The 20,107-nt window shown below is 41.7% G+C and overlaps 1 protein-coding gene across 7 annotated transcripts in view; it reads left to right on the top strand.

Annotated features, from left to right (window-relative positions):
* MESK2 (misexpression suppressor of KSR 2) overlaps positions 1–20,107 on the top strand; it is a 469,347-nt gene that overhangs the window by 175,818 nt on the left and 273,422 nt on the right. For all 7 annotated transcript variants that reach the window (XM_065221293.1, XM_065221331.1, XM_065221302.1 and 4 more), the window contains 5 exons: positions 1–76; positions 147–326; positions 392–512; positions 593–705; positions 9,939–10,023. The exon at positions 1–76 is cut by the window's left edge and continues 66 nt beyond it. In XM_065221293.1, coding sequence (XP_065077365.1) covers positions 1–76; positions 147–326; positions 392–512; positions 593–705; positions 9,939–10,023 — 575 coding nt within the window. The remainder of the gene's footprint in view (positions 77–146; positions 327–391; positions 513–592; positions 706–9,938; positions 10,024–20,107) is intronic.

Below are 20,107 nucleotides of genomic sequence, written 5' to 3'. Positions count from 1 at the left end.
GAAGTCGATCATCGGACTGGGCGTCGGTGCCGGTGCCAACATCCTGGCCCGGTTTGCTCTGGCACACCCGGACAAGGTAGGACCTTGAGTTGAGAATTTACCTTAAACGCTGTTGGACTGAGGACATTTCTGTTTCTATTTCATAGGTCGGTGCCCTCTGCCTAATCAACTGCAGTTCCACAGCGGCCGGTTGGATCGAATGGGGCTACCAATTGCTGAACTCACGCAATCTTCGCACCAAGGGCATGACCCAGAGCGTGATGGACTATCTGATGTGGCACCACTTTGGGCGGAATCCGGAGGAGCGAAATCTGGACCTGGTGCAGGTTGGTTGGCCACAATTGATGCTAAATGGTTTGGTTTACATTTTCTTCCCCCCGTCCTCCCGTAGCTGTACAAATCCAACTTTGAACGTTCGATAAATCCCGTCAATCTTGCCATGTTCATCGACTCGTACATCAAGCGTACCGATCTGAACATTGCCCGGACACCGTCGGGTACACCACAGACAGGTAATTATTAGTGGACCTGTTTTCAGAGTGTGGACAATTAATTATGGAGTTTTTGTTTTTTTTTCGATTTTCGGCCGTAGCTGCATCACTGAAAATGCCAGTTCTGAACATTACAGGAGCATTATCGCCACACATCGATGACACGGTGACATTTAATGGAAGACTAGCTCCGGAGAAGACCAACTGGATGAAGGTATGTACGTGTGGGGTTAGGGCTGCAGTTTTAACTAATAACGCGTGATATTTTTTTGTCAATAGACATAATATATAATGGATAATACAGCTGATTAACATTCAGACTATTTGAGACTGTGAAGTATTAGCCTAGTTTAGAATTTCGGGATTCTTTTATAATCAATACTTTACTCCCTGATCTTCGACTTCATGTCTTAGATTATGGTCATTTTAAGAGCTACACTAAAGCAGGAACCGTCTAGATCTAGGTTAGGGTGGCCTAAAATAAAACTTTGCCTGGAATTTGAATTTCCATTTTGAAATTCCTGGATTTCCTGGTTTTCCTGATCAATGATTTAAAAATTTCATGGTTTTAAAAACCATGTATTTAAAAAAACTTTTTTTTAATAAAATAAAAAGATATTGAATCCTTGTACCATCATTCTTCGCACAATGCGGAATTTCACAAACCAAAATAGGTATTAAGGTTCTTGTGAATGCCCGTGAAATCTTTATCTGATTGTTTGCCGCGCTACTTAGTCGTATTATGGCGCCTATTTCCGTTATATGTGCTAAAACTATAATAACAAAGCGTTTTCACTCATGTTTTTGCAAAAACATCTTTGCTTACAAGATTAATTACGATTGACACTGAAACATTTGCGATAACCCGTAAAATGAGCGATTTTAGGGGTGTATGACGAAGAAAAGCTGAGATAGACGGACTAGCGCGGAGTCCTATCTAATGTCCGAAATTTAGAGATCTATAAGCCCCTAAATCTCGAGATTTTTGTTTTTGAAACTGCGATTTTTTTAACTGTGAGATTTTTAGCCAACGGGCTAGTTTATCTCAAGGTGAAATTGCGAAGTGTGATATGAATGAGGGCTCTGTAAACAAACCTTTGCTTCTAACAATTTTACGGATTTCCAGTTTGCTTAAATTTTCCGCAAATTGTCAACGATTAAGGATCTTATTTAGTGGAATTTTGATTACAACATGATTTCTAAATCATATGATTAAAAGATTTCATAAACAACGCTGGTTTAATAACTCTTATTATTAAAAAGACTGACTGCTGAAGTTCATAGAAAGTCCCTAAAGTTCCCTGAAGCGTTAAGGTCTTTCCTGAAGTATTCATTGAAGTTTGTATTGCCTGAATTTCATGGGACTTCCCCGAAGTTTGAAGGATTTTTTTAAATATCTTAGGACTTCCCTGAAGATCGGAGTTTTTTGAAATTCATGGGAATTTCTTAAATATCGTAGAAGTACCACGAAGTTCGTGGAAATTCTCAGAAGTTCGTAAGACTTCCTTCAAGTTCGAAGAACTTTCTCGAAGATCTGAGGACTTCCCTGAAGTTTGAAGGACTTAACTGAACATATGAGGACCCTAAATTTTGAAGAGCTTCCCTGAAGATCATAAGGCTTTAAATATCGAAGGGTTTTCCAGAAGTTTGTGGGTCTTTTCTTAATTTCTTGGAAATTTCCTGGAGTTTGGAGAGCTCCCATGAATTTCGTAGGACTATCTGTAGTTCAATCGACTTCTCGGAAGTTCTAGGAACTTTGTTGAGCTTGGAGAACTATGTTAAGTTCAAAAGACTTCCCAAGAGTATTGAAGACTTCTCTGAAGCTTGGAAAATAATCCATAAGTGTCATAGGATTATCCTTAAGTTTTAAGCAATGCCTAAACTGCCGATACTCGCATAATTGTCCCATATTTGCTTGATTTCCTATTCATATGGGACAGTTATGCTTTTATGGGCAGTAAATGTCATAGAAGTTACATTAAATCTGTAGAAAATTCTGTAAAATTCGTAGTTATTCCCCACAGTTTAAAGGACTTTCCTGAAGTTCGTAAGACTTCTCTGAAATTTGTAGAACTTCTCTGAAGGTTCGGAGAGATTTCCTGACCGTCGTAGGTCATCACAGTAGTTCAAAGGATGTTCCTGAAACTTGTAAGACTTTCCCGAATTTTGTAGAACTTGCATGAAGTTCGAAGGCCTTATCTGAAGTTTTAAGAAAGAGAACTTTTTTATTGAACATGTTGAACAGGTACTTCAAAGTAGTTACGCGTCGGCACTGCTTAAGTCTGCTATCAATAAAGCACAAATCATACATGCAATTGATTCGAGAAAAAAAATTAAAATTAAATTAAAAATAAATACAAAATATATTTACTAAACTCTCCGGGTAAATTTTGTTCATCAATGTTTAGTTGTGTGAAAGATAAAGCTTGAACAAAATGGTTAGTTTTGACCTGATTATAAAAAGAAACTTTGACATACATAAAATTTAAAACCTTTTTAAATATACAAACAAGATTATTTTCCAGGTGGACTTATGAAATTCCTGGTTTTTTTTCCCGGTTTTTCCTGGTGAAAATAAATTCCCGACTTTTTCCCGGTTTTCTTGGTTCACTTGCCACCCTGAAATTTTAACTAAAAATTTATCGGAATTTTTTTTTAAAGTTTGAAATCAAAATTACCACGGAATTCTTTTCAGTTTTCCCACGTTATTAATCCAATAACTACCTTAGATTTTTGCTCTGAATTATGTTGCTTTTTTCTTAACTTTACCAGAAAACTCTCATTGTAATTACCTTAAAACTCTCCTAAGAATATTCTTGGAATCGTTTTTAGAAACCTATGAAACCATCCTGAGAACTAGATTACTTTACAAATCTTTTAATATTTTCTTTTAACTCTTGCCAAATATCTCATCAGACTTAGTTATGAATTCTCCTCAGAAATCCGATGGAATTTTCCAGAAATCCCAACTGAATTTCTGAAAACATTCCTTAGAATTTTTTCAAAACTTTCCTTAATTTTTTTTTGAGTGTTCCCCAGAATACGATTCTTTTGGTATTTTCCTTGTAGTTTTCTTATAAATCTTCCTCAGTAGTCCATTAAAATTCTTTTCTGAACACATTTTTTGAATTCTGCTTTTAATTCTCTTTGAATTCTCAGCATAAGTCTCGGAATGTTCATTAAAATTCATCTGCTATTCTCCTCACGATCCCCAAACAATACTTCTCAGAATCAGCTAGCAATTCTCCTTGAAGTTCTCCGTCTAAGAATATCGTTAATCTTCTTCTTCTTCGCCTTTCAAGCTTATTGCTTATCGCATATAAGCCTATTGCGTGCTATCAACTTAGCGTTCTTTCGTGTCTGTTTCAGTGTTTATAATACAATACAAATTTCACCTAGCTTTTATCTCCTTTGCTCATTTCCTCTCCTTCTGGTTCATCGTCTGCTTCTCTATTCATTTCACCTTTACTTCTTATACTCTCTTTTCATCATATTTTTTCTTCGCCATGTTTTTCGGTTTTTTTTAACTAGTTCGTTTATTTGGTAGGCTCAATCGCGTTAGCTTTACGGAGCCGATAGTTCATTGTTCTTTGTTTGTAACATAATTCACTTAATTCTATGTCTGGTAGGAGTTGGGCCGAATACTCGCGGCTTACTCGAGCTTAGAGAGGTACATTGTCGAAAGATAGGATCAGGGGAAAAGCTTGGGGGTAAGGTTTCGTTGTCTCATCAGAGTGTTGTCGCCAGTATGAATGGTAGTGCGGTTCCAGTTTCGTCTGGAGTTCGACCGGCTATGGTGACCAGTGGGCGACGATGAGACTCATCGAGACGGGGGACAAGACAAACAAAAACTATTAAAGAAAGACAAAAGACAAAGGAATTAAATTCTTATATTAGACATTTGAAGAAACACATAAACCAACTGCATATAGCAGATATCGCGAGTTCCCAACACGTCTCTGATAGGAACATAGGGTTGTCTTCCTTGGGCCTCAAGGGTAATCAAAAGTCGCTCTCTGGTGGCGTAATTATCCGTACATTGACAAACTGCGTGATCGATGTCATCGTAACCGTTTCCACATCGACAGATGTTGCTGTCCACGAGGTTTATTCTATTGAGATGAGCATCTAGCGAGCAGTGGTTGGACATAAGTCTACTCATCACGCAAATGAAGTCATGACTTAAGTCCAAGCCTTTAAATCACGCTCTCGAAGAAACATTAGGAATAATTGAATGTAACCACCGTCCAAGATTTCCATTGTCCCAATCGGTTTGCCAACTCGAAAGGGTACTCTGACGCACTAAATGTTCAAATTCATCGTGTGAAATTTGCCTGTCATAAAATTCGCCTTCCTGCACGCCCACCTTTGCGAGAGAGTCCGCCTTCTCATTGCCTGGGATTGAGCAATGTGAGGGGACCCATACAAAGGTAATCATATATGATCTTTCGACCAGTACACTCATCTGCTCCCTTACCTTTGAAAGGAAATAAGATGAGTGCCTACCTGGTTTCATCGACCGAATAGCCTCAATCGAACTGAGACTATCCGAGAAGATGAAGTTATGGTCTGCGGGCATGTTGGAAATCATCCCCAATGCGAAGTTGATTGCTGTCAGCTCAGCAACAAAAACGGAACAAGGTTTCTGAAGTTTGCAGAAGGCGCTAGAGTTTTCATTGAAGACACATGAAGCCAGTGGGTCCATTGAGACGTGACCCGTCTGTAAAATATCTTTTCACCTTTTCACGCAATTGACGTGTTGGTACTTTTCAGTAGGAGGTGTGTTGGACAGGATCCATGGTGCGAACGTTCAGAGGTAATCATACCATCTACCAGAGTTGCGGCAACACACGCGAGCTGGGCACAGCTTTCATCGTGATGGGCGAAATGCAGAAGCGCGTGATCGGTTGGTGGCTGATCGACGAAAGAATGTGCAGGTTGAGGATCAAGGGCCGATTCTTCAACTTTAGCATAATCAACGTGCACAGCCCTCACTCCGGAAGCACTGATGATGACAAGGACGCATTTTACGCGCAGCTCGACCGCGAGTACGATCGCTGCCCAAGCCACGACGTCAAGATCATCATAGGAGACCTAAACGCTCAGGTAGGCCAGGAGGAGGAATTCAGACCGACGATTGGAAAGTTCAGCGCCCACCAGCTGACGAACGGGAACGGCCTACGACTCATCGATTTCGCCGCCTCCAAGAACATGGCCATACGTAGCACCTTCTTCCAACACCACCTCCCCTATCGTTACACCTGGAGATCACCACAGCAGACGGAATCGCAAATCGACCACGTTCTGATTGATGGACGGCACTTCTCCGACATTATCGACGTCAGGCCCTATCGTGGCGCTAACATCGACTCTGACCACTACGGTACCGACGCCCGCCACGGTACAACCTAGAGCGACTGAAGCAACCGGATGTCGCCTTAGCATACGCGCAGAATCTCGAGGCAGCGATGCCAGAGGAGGGCGAGCTTGATGTGCCCCCTCTAGAGGACTGCTGGAGTACAGAAAAAGCAGCGATCACCGACGCAGCCGAGAGCACCATCGGGTACGTGGAAATAAGTCGACGGAATGAATGGTTCGACGAGGAGTGCAGAGCGATTTTGGAGGAGAAGAACGCCGCCTGGAAGAAGCGGAGTGCGAGGAAATGGAACTGCTGTGCCGTTCCCAAGAAACACGGAAGTTCTACCAGAAGCTCAACGCATCCCGCAACGGCTTCGTGCCGGGAGCCGAAATGTGCAAGGATAAGGACGGGAGCCTCTAGACGGACGGACGTGAGGTGATTGAAAGGTGGAAGCACCACTTCGGGGCGCACCTGAATGGCGAGGAGAACGTAGGCACGGGAGACCAGCGCAATGGAGGAAACGACTACGTCAGTGCAACAGAGGACAGAACTGACCCAACTCCCACGCTGAGGGAAGTTAAGGACTCCATTCAGCAGCTCAAAAACAACAAAGCAGCTGGTAAGGATGGTATCGCAGCCGAACTCATCAAGATGGGCCCAGAAAAGTTGGCCACCTGCCTGCACCGGATGATAGTTAGGATCTGGGAAACAGAACAGCTACCGGAAGAGTGGAAGGAGGGGGTAATCTGCCCCATTCACAAGAAAGGCGACCATTTGGAATGTGAGAACTTCAGAGCGATCACCATTTTGAATGCCGCCTACATAGTGCTATCCCAGATCATCTTCCATCGTCTATCACCTAAAATGACCGAGTTCGTGGGAAGTTATCAAGCCGGCTTCATTGACGGCCGATCGACAACGGACCAGATCTTCCCCGTACGGCAAATCCTCCAGAAATGCCGTGAATACCAGGTCCCAACGCATCATTTGTTCATCGACTTTAAGGCGGCATACGACAGTATCGACCGTACAGAGCCAGTGCTGTAAATTCTCAAAATCATTTGAACATTTTTGATGAAAATGAGAAAAGTAGCTATTCCCTATCAAAGCGGACCTCCTCCGAATGGGTGATATCAGTTGCTTAGTCATTTGACGAAGACATGGATCATTCTCATTTGAGAAACGCTTTATATCATTCGATTGAGTGTAACCTACACACAAACGGAGCTCTGGTCGACATTCCGGCGAAAAAGCTAAGCCAACCCGACACCAACCTGACTTCTATCAAACCCCAACCCGATGTTGACCCGACATTGACCCGACATAAACCCAAAATTGACCCGACATTAACACGACATTGGGTCGACATCGACCTTAAATTAGCCTTACATTGATCCGACATCGGGTCGACTTGTCTGTTCGGGACCATTTTCCTGGATTTCTTCCATAGTCCACTGTCGTATATCAAATGATACTGAGTGACTCAATTGACAGTGACAATGAGCTTCGAATGAGAAAGGGGCTCTTCAAATTATGGTCATGTGAGAATTCGTTTACACAGAATTGATTGAATGGTTGTAGTGGTTCATCTTCAATCGAATGATATGAAAATTTACAGCACTGCACAGAGCTATGGAAAATCATGGACAAGAACGGCTTTCCTGGGAAGCTGATCAGACTGATCAAAGCAACGATGAACGGTGTGCAAAACTGCGTAAGGGTTTCGGGTGAACTATGCAGTTCATTCGAATCTCGCCGGGGACTGCGACAAGGTGACGGACTCTCATGCCTACTCTTCAGCATTGCTCTAGAAGGTGTAATGCGACGAGCCGGGCTCAACAGCCGGGGTACGATTTTCACGAAATCCGGTCAATTTGTGTGCTTTGCGGACGACATGGACATTATCGCAAGAACATTTGGAACGGTGGCAGAACTATACACCCGCCTGAAATACGAAGCAGCAAAGGTCGGACTGGTGGTGAGTGCGTCAAAAACAAAGTACATGCTAGTAGGCGGAACCGAACATGACAGGATTCGTCTAGGAAGTAATGTCACGATAGACGGGGATATTTTCGAGGTAGTGGAGGAATTCGTTTACCTTGGATCCTTAATGACGGCTGACAACAATGTGAGTCGTGAAATACGAAGGCGCATCATTAGTGGAAGTCGTGCCTACTACGGGATCCAGAAGAAAGTACGATTAAAAAAGATTCACCGCCGCACCAAATGTACCATGTACAGAACGCTCATAAGACCGGTGGTCCTCTATGGACACGAGACATGGACTATGCTCGAGGAGGACCTGCAAGCATTCGGAGTTTTCGAGCGACGTGTACTAAGGACGATCTTCGGCGGTGTGCAGGAGAACGGTGAGTGGCGGCGAAGAATGAACCACGAGCTCGCTGCACTCTACGGCGAACCCAGCATCCAGAAGGTGGCCAAAGCCGCAAGGATGCGGTGGGCAGGGCATGTTGCAAGAATGCCGGATAACAACTCTGCAAAGTTGGTGCTTGCTATTGATCCGGTTGGCACAAGAAGGCGTGGAACGCGGAGAGCACGATGGGCGGACCAGGTAGAGCGTGATCTAGCGAGCATTGGGCATGACCGAGTATGGAAAGCGGCAGCCGCAAACCGAGTATTGTGGCGTACTATTGTTGATTATGTCTTATCTTAAATGTGATGTTGTACAAATAAATGTATGTACTTTTAAGTAAAAATACGTGGGATAATAATAGTTCAAAGTTGACTTGAATCCCATGAATCACTTGTTTCATGGATAGATCATATTTAATTGAGAAACTGCTAATGGTGAAGTGAGCACGGGCTGGAGTATACCAAGGAAGACACATATCCGAAGATATGTAGTGAAGGTAGATTCTCATAAATCCAGATTCAGCCCAAGAATTTCTTCAAAATTTGCAATTATAAGTGTGTTCGTCACTCTGCATTTGATTAGTATCCTGAGAGAGAGCTCCCAGAAACGGTTCTGGAGAGGCGTTACTCCTGCCAGAACCTCGAGACTCATGTTATGCGTTGAGTGCATACACCAGAGAGCAATACGCAGACAACGATACTGAATTCGTTCCAATTTTATTAGGTGACATTTTCTTGCCGAGAGAAAGCAGAAAGAGTCGTACTCTAGAATAGAGAGAATTGTTGTTTCATAAAGCGTTATGAGACCCCACCATGGGCCGCAAATTGAAACCAACATTATTTCTCGTAGATCTTCGAGCCTTCAGGGGTTAATTTTCTTCAGTATCAAGATCATCAACTTAGGCTAAATTAAAATTTGTATACATATTGAAAATGCAACCTGCCTTAAATTTCCATCGAGAAAAACCCAAACCATTCCCGGCGGAAACTGTTGCTACTAATTGCCACTTTGACTAATGCACCAAACAGGAGCGCTTTCGCAAGCTAATTACCATCAATGGGACCATAAATTGCTGCCTTAAAAGTTATGCCTTTTTCTTATGGCTGATGTCATCGTTCTCAGAATTTGCTGCAAAGAGAAACGACTCATCGTTTGTTACGGTGGTGGCTGCCAGGAAACTTTCCACTTACTTCATTCATATAAGTCACTGAAACGCAATGTCGCATTGCATTGGGTACCGTTGCCTTGCTTTATTCCGGTCTCGGTGACTCAGGAAGGGTGGGCGAAAAAATTTCTCCCGAATCCAACCGAAACGAAAAGTTGAAATAAGCACCTCTGATGGATGGAGGGAAAAGTTTCGATTTTCTTTATGAATCATTGGTTTTCCTGCAGCTCGCAGCTACCATGCGATGGTATCGCTTTTCATCGGGCTTGGTGTGAAAGTTTCCCATGGTCAGAGAGAACACTATGAATTGACGGCACTGACGATGACCCTTTTGTCATATTTATTTTCAATGGTTTCTTTAAATAGTGAAAATTACTCTTCGGGAAACCTGGTGTTATCAACATTTAAATTTCGTTCTTTTTATTTAAAAAATTTTGTAATCAACTTATTTCACCAAAAGGGAATTCAAATCATTTTCTAAAATTTGAAAGGATCCTTCTACAACTACCCATATTCTAATCATTCGATTCCCTTTCCCTCTCCGACTAGATCTCCGATTGCGGACTCGTATTGGAGGAACAACCTGGCAAACTGGCCGAGGCATTCCGATTGTTCCTGCAGGGCGAAGGCTATGGTAAGTGTTAAAATTTATACCTTCTCCAATTCTAGAAAATCGTAAAACGAAAAAATACCCACAGCAAAAGATTGAAAAAAAAAATCAAAAGATTGAACTAAGAAGCTAAAAATAATTACAAAAGGCTTGTCGAAAAAGAAAGCAAATGATATGTTAATCCGGTAGCGAGTAAATTTTTGCGCATTTTTATTATACACACATACATCTATCTACATGTTACATCAGTTTAGGCTAATGTTGTTAAATAAATTTGAGAAAATTACAAAACAAATTCAAGCTTGCTCATTGATCACTCATAGATTTAGACTAATATTAGTGTAAATCACACTTGTCAAATCTCAACTCAAAAGCATTCAATTCATCACTTTCATCAAAACTCGCCATAGGAAATGATTGTCAAAATTTTGTCAACTACCTAATTCAACCCTTAGTTCATCAAAAAAACCATAAAAAAAAACAATTATAAAAAAAAATCCCACCTCGATAGAAATTCTAGAACCTAGCATCAATTAGTATATGTACAAAAAATCAACCGATAGCATTGGTTTCATTATAAATTAATATGATCGCTCTCACTATCTATGTTCAATATTTGTACACGACGAACCCGCTCCGGAAGCATTTGAACACCACATTCATCACATTTTGTAACATTAGGAAAAGCGAAACAAAACCAGCAAATCGATATTACTTGTATCCACCCCAATATTAACCCGCGCATTTATAGTAACAGCTACTAGCTTGGGGAGCTTGGCGCAAAACAACTGCTACCATTTATAGGCGCCTCAGAAAACTGTGTTCTCAATAAATCAAAGCTCCAATCGGATCGATTGCGAATTCAAATGCGAAAGACGGTGCTTTCCGCTTGAATTGAAAAGATTAAAAAAAAAATAAAACATTGGCTTTTCAATTACTCTTCTCATAAATGTCCCTAGTTCATCTTACGTGTGCGTATTTTTTTCTCTCTATCTCTCCGAGTGTGTCGAACACTAATATGATTTGTTGCAAATTTTCGTTGTTTGTTAACTTTCCGTCTGGGAGTGTAGAGGTCTCCGGTTTTAGGTGCTCAAAGTTTGGCTCTTTTGGCTCGTAATTTCAATCATTTTTCCTCACTGAGCACACTGGACAAGCTGGAGATAAATTGGTTTTTGATTTTTTTTTGTTGTGTAGCATCATTTGTTTTTCATCATTATTATCATTTTAAGGACTCATCTGGATCATCCATCTTCGCTGAAATTTCAAATCGTCTGGGTAGATAAAGACATTTAAAAGCACGGGTTGACGGTTAATGTTATGTATCGAGGGAGTTTGAACAACAGATTTTTGGTATTTTGATTTAAATGCATATTCCAAATTAATTTATAGGGTGTCCCAGAAAGTCTAAGCACGATTAAAAAAAAAACGATAACGTAACTCTGTTTACAGTAAATTCGATTTTTATTTCGTATTCATGTTCTCTATAGTATTCTCTTACAGCTAAACATAGGAAATGCGAGATCCGACCAGTCGTAAGCCAAGGGTCGGATTTTTGATCTCACGCTTCGCATTAGCTTCAGCACTGTTGGCTTTCCAACAATTTTGGATACTTTTTCTCAGTCTTACGCAAACTTTGTAACGACATCTGCTGCCTTTACATGTTTCCGCAAATATGCTTTGGTCAGGACCCAAAAAGTTTCGATTGGCCTGGCCTGGGGACAGTTTGGCGGATTCATCTCCTTGAGTAAGAATTGAACCTTGTTGGCTTTATACCAGGCTACCGTGTCCTTGGAGTAATGAACCGACGCCAAATCCGTGCTGAGGCGTTGTTTTTGCGGATCATGGGTAACAGACGCTTTTTTAAACACTCACGCACGTAAACATCGGTTGTCATTGTATCTGTTGTCACAAACGGTTAGGAAAGCATACCACACTCAGAAATGGTTTTCCAAACCTTAATCTTTTTAACGAATTTTTCATCTTATCCGCGTCGTCAACACTTCGGCCATCACGAACGGTGTATTACCGATCACCAGGAAGAGTTTTGTAATCAAATTTAATGTATGATTCATCGTCCATAATCACGCACACCGATTTTCCGCACAGAAATTGGACGGATGCGGCTTGTATTTCACTCCGCTTTGGCTTCTTCTGCTTCTTATACGTCTTGCCTTGCCTATTCTTGCCTTGGCCTGCTGGACGTTAGTCTTCGAGGATCCCACTTTTTTAGCCACGTCTCGAACCGAAGCTCTTTTCTTGCGAGTGAAAGCTTGCACGATTTTCCGGTCCAGATTTCGGTCGACAAGGTTCGGTTTACGTCCAGATTTTTGCTTGTCCTAGAAAGTTGCTTCATCACCATACTTCCGAATCGCGTTTCGAACGGCTCCGATGCTTACACCTTCGAATTTCGCTAATTAAATCAGAGAAATGTTGGGGATAGTACACCGTTTGTGCACGATCTGTTTGCGCTTTTCCGGAGAAATGCTTCGCATTGTCACGGAAATGTAAAGAACCTTACACTTGTGATACACGAAACTGTTGATCGAAATGTAAACAATGATTCAGCGTGATAATCAGCTGTTTAAACGTCATCTGAAACAACAAGGGGTGTTCCAAATTCATGCTTAGACATTCTGGGACACCCTATATGATTATGGGCTGACGTGTTATCGGGTTTGAGTCATTTGAATTCATATGTCTATACAGAGCTGGAAAAAGGGCCTATCTGCTTTGATCGATTGTCTTCCTCGACTTTCTCTTTTGATAACCACGGCTATGCAACCAGTTTCCGTGCCAATTTTGCCACATAGCATGATAAAGGAGGTTATTATCTATCGTCCAAGTCGTCAAATACAACAGGGAACGATGAAGAGAATCGATCAAAGGAGATAGGCCCTTTTTCTAGCTCTGTGTAGATGTATACCAGAAGCCTCCGAAGTCACAATTGAGATCGATTTACGAAAAACAAAACTAGGGAAAATGGGGGTAAAATGAGCACCTTAAGGAGATTTGTGATGTTTATGGTGAAAATAAGTGTATTCTGGGTATCTCGTTAGACATAATGCTAGTTTAACTTATGTCTTTGATATCGAATACAGATATTAACATAGCCATATAATTTTGAACATTTTTAATAAATAATCAAAAAAGCTTTCATGTTGAATTTTATTTCATGGGGGGGGGGGGTTAAACGAACAGTCATAAACACTTAGTTTTTTTCTACCAAGCTCGGCTGTGCAAATTTCGGCAAAAAAAGTTTTACTAATAGCGAATTCGTTTATTATCGGTTTATGCGGAAACCAAACTTTTTGTCAGTGCGAACCTCAACCTGAGCTAGGTTTTAAAAATAAACGAGAAAACTGACGTTTGTCAGAAAACAAGCAGACCCAATGTTGATACCCGATCCAGGTTGGAACTGAATAATAAACGAATTCGCTATAAGATCTCAGCAAACATTGCATTTGTTTGCTGAGATTCAGCTAAGCATTATCCGAGACTCAGCTATCAAAAATCCAAATGTCACTTTTGTTGAGATCTCAGTGAAACTTATTTTTGCGGAGAATTGGACAGCCAAGCTCTGTAGAAAAAACTAAGTGTGTAGGGTAATTTTTTTTTTTATTTCTTTACTAAGGAGACTTCTAGCTCTGGACTGGTTCGTCTCCGGACACCCCAGAAGGGGGTATCCCAAAGGGAGAGAAGGTACAGAGTTTTTATTTTACGGAGTTGAATGGTGGTGGCGGTTCCAGAGAGGAACTTATTTTGCCTTACTGTTCTATGTTGCTGTAATCTTTTGTGTTTTCTGTTTTGTTTTGAGGACCCCAGCAGAGCCCCACCGGTAGAAGCTGCCAGGAGAAACCTGGCACCCGCTACCGGCAGGGAATGCCGGGCCTACTGTAATAATATATATGGGTTAAACTCTCTTGTAGATTCCGGCCTCCTTCGCGAAACATATCAGTTGTGCCTCTGCTATCGGGTCGTTCTGAAGGACATCTCGGATGTTGCCCGGGATCCCATAAAGTTCTCGTGGTCCGTGGAAGAAAGGGCAGTTTATTTGAATGTGCTCGACCGTCATTACTGTTCTGCAGTTGGCGGAAGTTTTCGCCACTGCTGCTCCCCATGTTGTGGGTGATGCGGGTGTGGCCGGTTCTTAACCGGGACAGGAATCTCTGGTCGTTAAACCTTGGGACATCCGTCCAGGGAAGAGCTACCCCTTTGGTCTTCCGAATGAAGAGGTCTCTCCTGGAGAACCATTCGCGGTCCCATGCCGTCCTGAGGGTTGATTTGATCCAAATTTTCAGGTCCTGTCTGGGGACCGAAGTGTTGGCGAGTCGGCCATTTCGTCCAATGGCTGCGAGGTGGTCTGCTTCTATGTTTCCGGCAATTCCGCAGTGTCCCGGTATCCACATGAAAGTGGTGCCAGGGGGTGTGGTTTTGTGTGGCCTGAAACCAGGGGTGGCGGGCGGTGGTGGATTCCAGTGCCGCGAGGGCGCTAGCAGAGTCGGTAAGCACACATAGCGGAGAGGAGGATGGTAGGGAAGCTGCGTAATGAAGGGCTGCAGTCTCGGCCGAGAAGACCGAGCATTGATCGGGGAGTCTCCAGAAGTGTGAGGTCTGTCCATCAGTTACTCCAAAGCCGACCCTGCCTCCTGCGTTGGAGCCGTCGGTGAAACGGAGTTCGTAGTTGTGGTACCGTGCTTGTAGTAATTCGGTGAGGCAGGATCTCATTGCCGTAGAGTTGTCTCCTGCTCGGAACTGCTTGGCCATGGATTTGTCCACTCGGATGGGGGAAAAATCCCACTCTCTGGCTCCGTTCCAGTGGATCTGGGCCACTGGGGGGAGCTCCTGGTGAGCGATTCCCTTCTGTGAGGAGATAGGAGCTCCCAGCTTAATTTTTCGTCGAGGCCCACGGCTCTGGTACAGATTGATTCCGCAATGCAATATCGGAAAGGGAGCACTTCGATTTCAATACAGGCGGTATCGGCTGGGTTTTGAGGGCAGAAGTCCAGCCGCAATTCGTATTGCCTGGTTATATGTCGGCGCTAGTCGGGTGACGACCGAATCGCTGGACGCACAGAGGAGCTCAATTCCGTAGGTCAGTCGGCTATGAACAATGGCTCTGGCGGTATTGAGTACGATGGCCCTGTTGCTCGTTTTATGCTGCCCGGAGAGGGAGCGGAGGATGTTCAATCGTGTTCGACAATTAGTCCTGACATCATTAAGGTGGGTGCCGAACCGAAAGTTCCGGTCAATCGTGACCCCGAGGATGGATATGGTCTTCTTTCTAGGGATAGTGTGGCTGTTAATTTTGATTGGTGTCGGAAGTGGTCGGTGGCCAAGGCGGCAGACGTGGGAGATTGAGCTCTTTTCGGCAGATATATCAAAGCCGGTCCTAGTGACCCATCGGCCAACAGCGGAGACCGCAGCTTGGAGCTTTACTCTAATGTATCAGTAGCAAAACGTCGTCCGCATAGACCAGAATGTAAATCTCCTTGGGGAGCCCCATAAAGATTCCGTTCATTGCCACCAGGAAGATGGTCACTGCAATTACGGAATCCTGGGGAACCCCGGTCTCTTCCCGTCTGGCGCTGGAGCGGTGGTTCCCGACGGTCACCTGGAAGGTTCTGCCAGGGTAAACTTGACATTCAATGCAAAGCTTGGTAAAAGCACTTTTGATGATTATTTATATTCATTTGTCCGACCATTAGGCTGAATGAACATTAGGCCGTGGTCATCAGACCGAATGATTCAAGCTTATCCAGACTTTAATAAATTTTGACGAGCTTCGGAATACAATGAATTTCATGCATTTCCGAAATTTGAAAGATTCGCAATTAAGACTAATAGTTACACCAAATCCACGATCAAATGCACTGTTTTCAAAAGTGTCTCTTCGAAAAAGTAGTCGAGAAATATTCAATTTCGTCATACAATTTCGCGATACAACTTACGAGCACGTGCTGGCCATCACATTCTGCCTAATATTGCAGTTCAGCACAGATTACACCTTGAATGACTTCATTCCTTGTCGATGCTTCAAAGTATGCACGAAAGTTGGCGACATTTTTATTTTACGAGCAACAGTACGTACCGAAATATCTGGCCTCCGACGTATTATTTGTTTCATCTGGTGGTTCCTCAAATCCGTTTTTGTTCCGCTTCCCGTATTCCTAGCTGTTGTAAAACGAGTATCGAACGATTTTACAACGCTGTAAACAGTGCTTGCGGGAAAACAAAGCTTTTTAACAAGTTTTCAGATCGAGTGATCCGGATTTTCATTGCAGCCGCACAGGAATTGCTTTTCGGACTTACGCTTCTTTCGCCGCCTTTTTCGACTAAGCTCTTCTTTCGAGGCATACCGGTTTAGTTATTTTTGGCATTACGAATAAAATATGCCTTTCACATTATTTTTTCTTCTTTTAAAAGCTGCTCGTTCTTTTCTCACACCAATCTATGTGACTTGGATTTTTTTCGAAGATTAGGGATTGGCATTGTTTGTGGTCAAATTACACTCATGGGTCATTCGTTATCGTGACTTTGAACTGAGGGATGAGATTTGAACTCCTAACTTTGGCGTGATGGGTATGGATGTCACTTCGGGGTTATAAGTAATCACTTCGCCGAGGCCCTCTCCTGGGTTTTGCAGTTTGGTATGAAATCAAACTTTTTGAAGTAGGCCTACGTCTGTGATTTCTATTTGGGGGTACACTTTGTGAAAACCAAAAATGGAACATGTAAAACAATTATGAAAGATTTTGAACGTTTATAACTCAGCTGCCCCTGGACCATTTTCAATAAATTTATCACCAATCGATCAAAAATATTCCTACGCATCCTTAAAATTTTAGACTTAATCATTTTTCAAAATATTAATATTGAAAATTGCACGAATGTGCAACTGTTGCTATGATAATTAAAATTATCACCGATTGCGTGCGAAAAGCGATTTCCCTAACACAGATTTCAAAGTTGAATTCCTTTCGGTCTCATCCAACGGTGTTTATTCAATCACCGCGTGGTGAGTGGTGGTGTGTAGGGGCCTCCCTTAGCTCGGTCGGTAAAGGCGCAGTTACAAAGCAAAACCATGCTGGAGGTGGCTGAGTTCGATTCCCGGTCCGGTCTAGGAATTTTTCGGGTTGGAAAATGGTGTTGTATAAACAGAGTGAACCCCGCTCAAATTCATATTCCTACACAAAACACAAGCTCCTGCTGCAGTTAACAAATAAGATTTCTTAGATAAGACCACGTAGTCCTACGTCACCATTGCGTACAACCAACCCCATAGGGCTGTCCCTTTTAGTTTTTTTAAACATGAGCAGTTCGTTCGACTTTAATTGGTTTTCGTTATTGTTTGGCACTATAACACATACGGATACAAAGTATGCAAATACATTGTTTTTCCTTCTTTTTTAAAAGCTGATCATAATTTTCACAAACTATCGTTCAAGTTTTGGCTGGTTATGCTATGTTTCAGATCAGCAAAGGTTCTTCGTAATAATATTACGAAATTTGGCCTAAACACCATTCGGCCTAGTGGCTATTCGGCCTAATGACCATTTGACGGTCTATTAACCCAGCATCTCAAACTTTTAGATTGATATTTTTGGAGCTGATTTTTGTGCTCTTAATTTTTCTAAGTGAAAAGAGGGTTCATCAGAAATAAGGCATTAACAAATTATGGCACATTATTCCAAGAATTTACATCATGAAAATCATAAAGAGAGATATACGGATTAGTAATTTCCATTTGATTCCACTGTCTTATTTGCTTATCCTTGGCAGATACGCGTATTTCAAGCTAATCATTGAATTGCAATGTTCAGTTTGATTTCATCTAAAATGTACAGACTTCTTCAGTCTTCTTCTTCTTCGCATTTCAAACTCAATGCTTATCGCATTTTAGCTTATTGCGTGCTCTCAACTTAGTGTTCTAGATGCACTTCCACAATTGTTAATTGAGAGCTTTCGATGCCTGTACCATTGTTGCATTAGTATAATTGTGTGGCAAGTACAATCATACTCTATGCCCAGGGAAGTCTAACAATTTTTCAACCCGAAAAAACTCCTAGACCGGTCCGGGAATCGAACCCAGCCACCTCCAGCATGGTCTTGCTTTGTAGTTACGCCTTTACCGACTGAGCTAAGGGAGGCCCCCTTCTTCAGTGTCTTGTACTAATACTCAACTGACGAAAACATCGTAACTTAACTTACACACTAAGAAAAATTGATGTAAATGTAGGTGCTAAGAGACTGAAATATACGAGCGTCGCAAATGGCTTCTCCAGATAACCACAGATAGCATAAGAATGTGCACACTAAATCGCATTTAAGTTTGCCGCAAATCAAAATCCCATATAGAGCATTCCATCTTGATCAAATTCAAGATGAGATTAATGCAAAACTGCGATTTTCTCAACTGCTCGTAAATGTTTACACCTCTCTATTGCGTGGAGGTGCCGTGGAATCTAAACCGACTCAAGATCCAATCGTTAACATAATCTGATGCTTTTCATCAAAATCAAAATCTTTCCAAGTCCAAGTAAGCTTTTTGAAGCGCATAATTTATCACTGATATAATCCTCCGTACTAATAAGTGCTTATATGGTGTAGTCTTCAGCTCTTTTTGACGCTACACGGGCTGGCGCTTTTGGTTTAATGTTCATATAGGAGATTTGGTTGAAATTTTCATTTAAAAATGTTCATGTACATTCAAATGCGTATATCTCAATAAAACTAAGTGGATTCATGATGCAATCTTCAGCAAAGTTGTTACGACATGTTTTGAAAATCTGAATCAAATCGGGAATAAGGAATCTTTTTAATGATCGATACAGTCTAGGAGTGTCATTTTGTCATGCATTTTATCCGAATCCCTCATACAAAGTTTAAACTAAAAGCGCCAGCTCATCTTAGGCCCAAATGAGCTGAAACTTTCGGATAATGGTTTTCTCACCTAAAGGCACAAATCTAAGGGTTGGCCCATGTAAAATTAGAACTTTTATTTTTGTGGGCCAGTCTAATGTATATGGCCTCCACTTTGGAACGTATATATCAAATATGTGCATCTTATACGACTTGGGTGGTTCTTATATCACTGTGTATATTCGGAATTATACGGACCAAAATGTCTTGCTGAATTTTGTCTAGGAATCCAGTTCCCTAAAATGGAGCAATCCGAAACATGGTTTAGCTGAAATTTACAATATTTGGAAATCTGTTTACCTGTTTGTAGTATTATTGCGGAAGCAAGAAATACTGGAATGGCCTTCTTTTGAGCTGGAACATCCAGAAACTGCGCAAAACGGTCGACCCATTGTGTGTGTGTGTGTTTTTTTTTTCAAAAAATTCAAACAGTAAATAAAACGATCCAGATGGTTTAGAGGATGAGTTAACAGAGAAATTGGCAGATTCCGGCGGTACATGGTCCATGAAACTACTCTAAACTAAGTAATATTCAATTTTTCTAGGCTTCTAACTCTTCTATAATGAGCATTTTGTCGCGGCTCATAACTTAAAACAAATATCTAAGATTAAATATTATTTTTTTTAGACTAATGTTGTTTTTTTTTCTATAACACATTATATTCTGTTTTGCCATAACCTTCAGTTTGAGTAAAATTGCAATATAACTTAAACAGGTAATTTTTCACAATTCAGGGTACGTTTGATTGAGCTATATTTCGCGTCTGTTATGACTCAAATTTATGTCAAAATTGACGCTCGTATATGTCACTCTCAGAGCACCTAAATTTACATGAATTTTTCTAAGTGTGTACTCTGAGTTCAATTTTTCGCTTTTCAAAATTATGTCTAATGACCCATTCGGTCTAATGGCGCTCGCACTAATGCAATTTGTCCTAATGGCATTCGATCTAATGGCACGATCTGTAGTCGAATGGTTATAATTTATTCCTTTAGAGAAATCTTCCCAGCTTTTGTGTTTTGCATCGCATATTATCTGCCTTGTTTTAGTAAACAGTTGAGGCTTGCTCTTTGTCAGGATAGTTCCTCGGGAGCATCTTGGTGGCACGCATATATTTCCGCCAAACCTCTATGACCGCTTCGATATCAGAAGTCTACCAGTGAAGAGTTTTTATTCTCGGGTGTGGAT

This window comes from Ochlerotatus camptorhynchus, unplaced genomic scaffold (genome assembly GCF_037179485.1).
Source record: "Ochlerotatus camptorhynchus isolate MF236.1 unplaced genomic scaffold, CSIRO-AGI_Acam_v1.1 ptg000012l, whole genome shotgun sequence".
Taxonomy (NCBI): domain Eukaryota; kingdom Metazoa; phylum Arthropoda; class Insecta; order Diptera; family Culicidae; genus Ochlerotatus; species Ochlerotatus camptorhynchus.
Note: the sequence above shows the minus strand (reverse complement) of the source record. Positions and strands in the feature narration are given on the sequence as shown.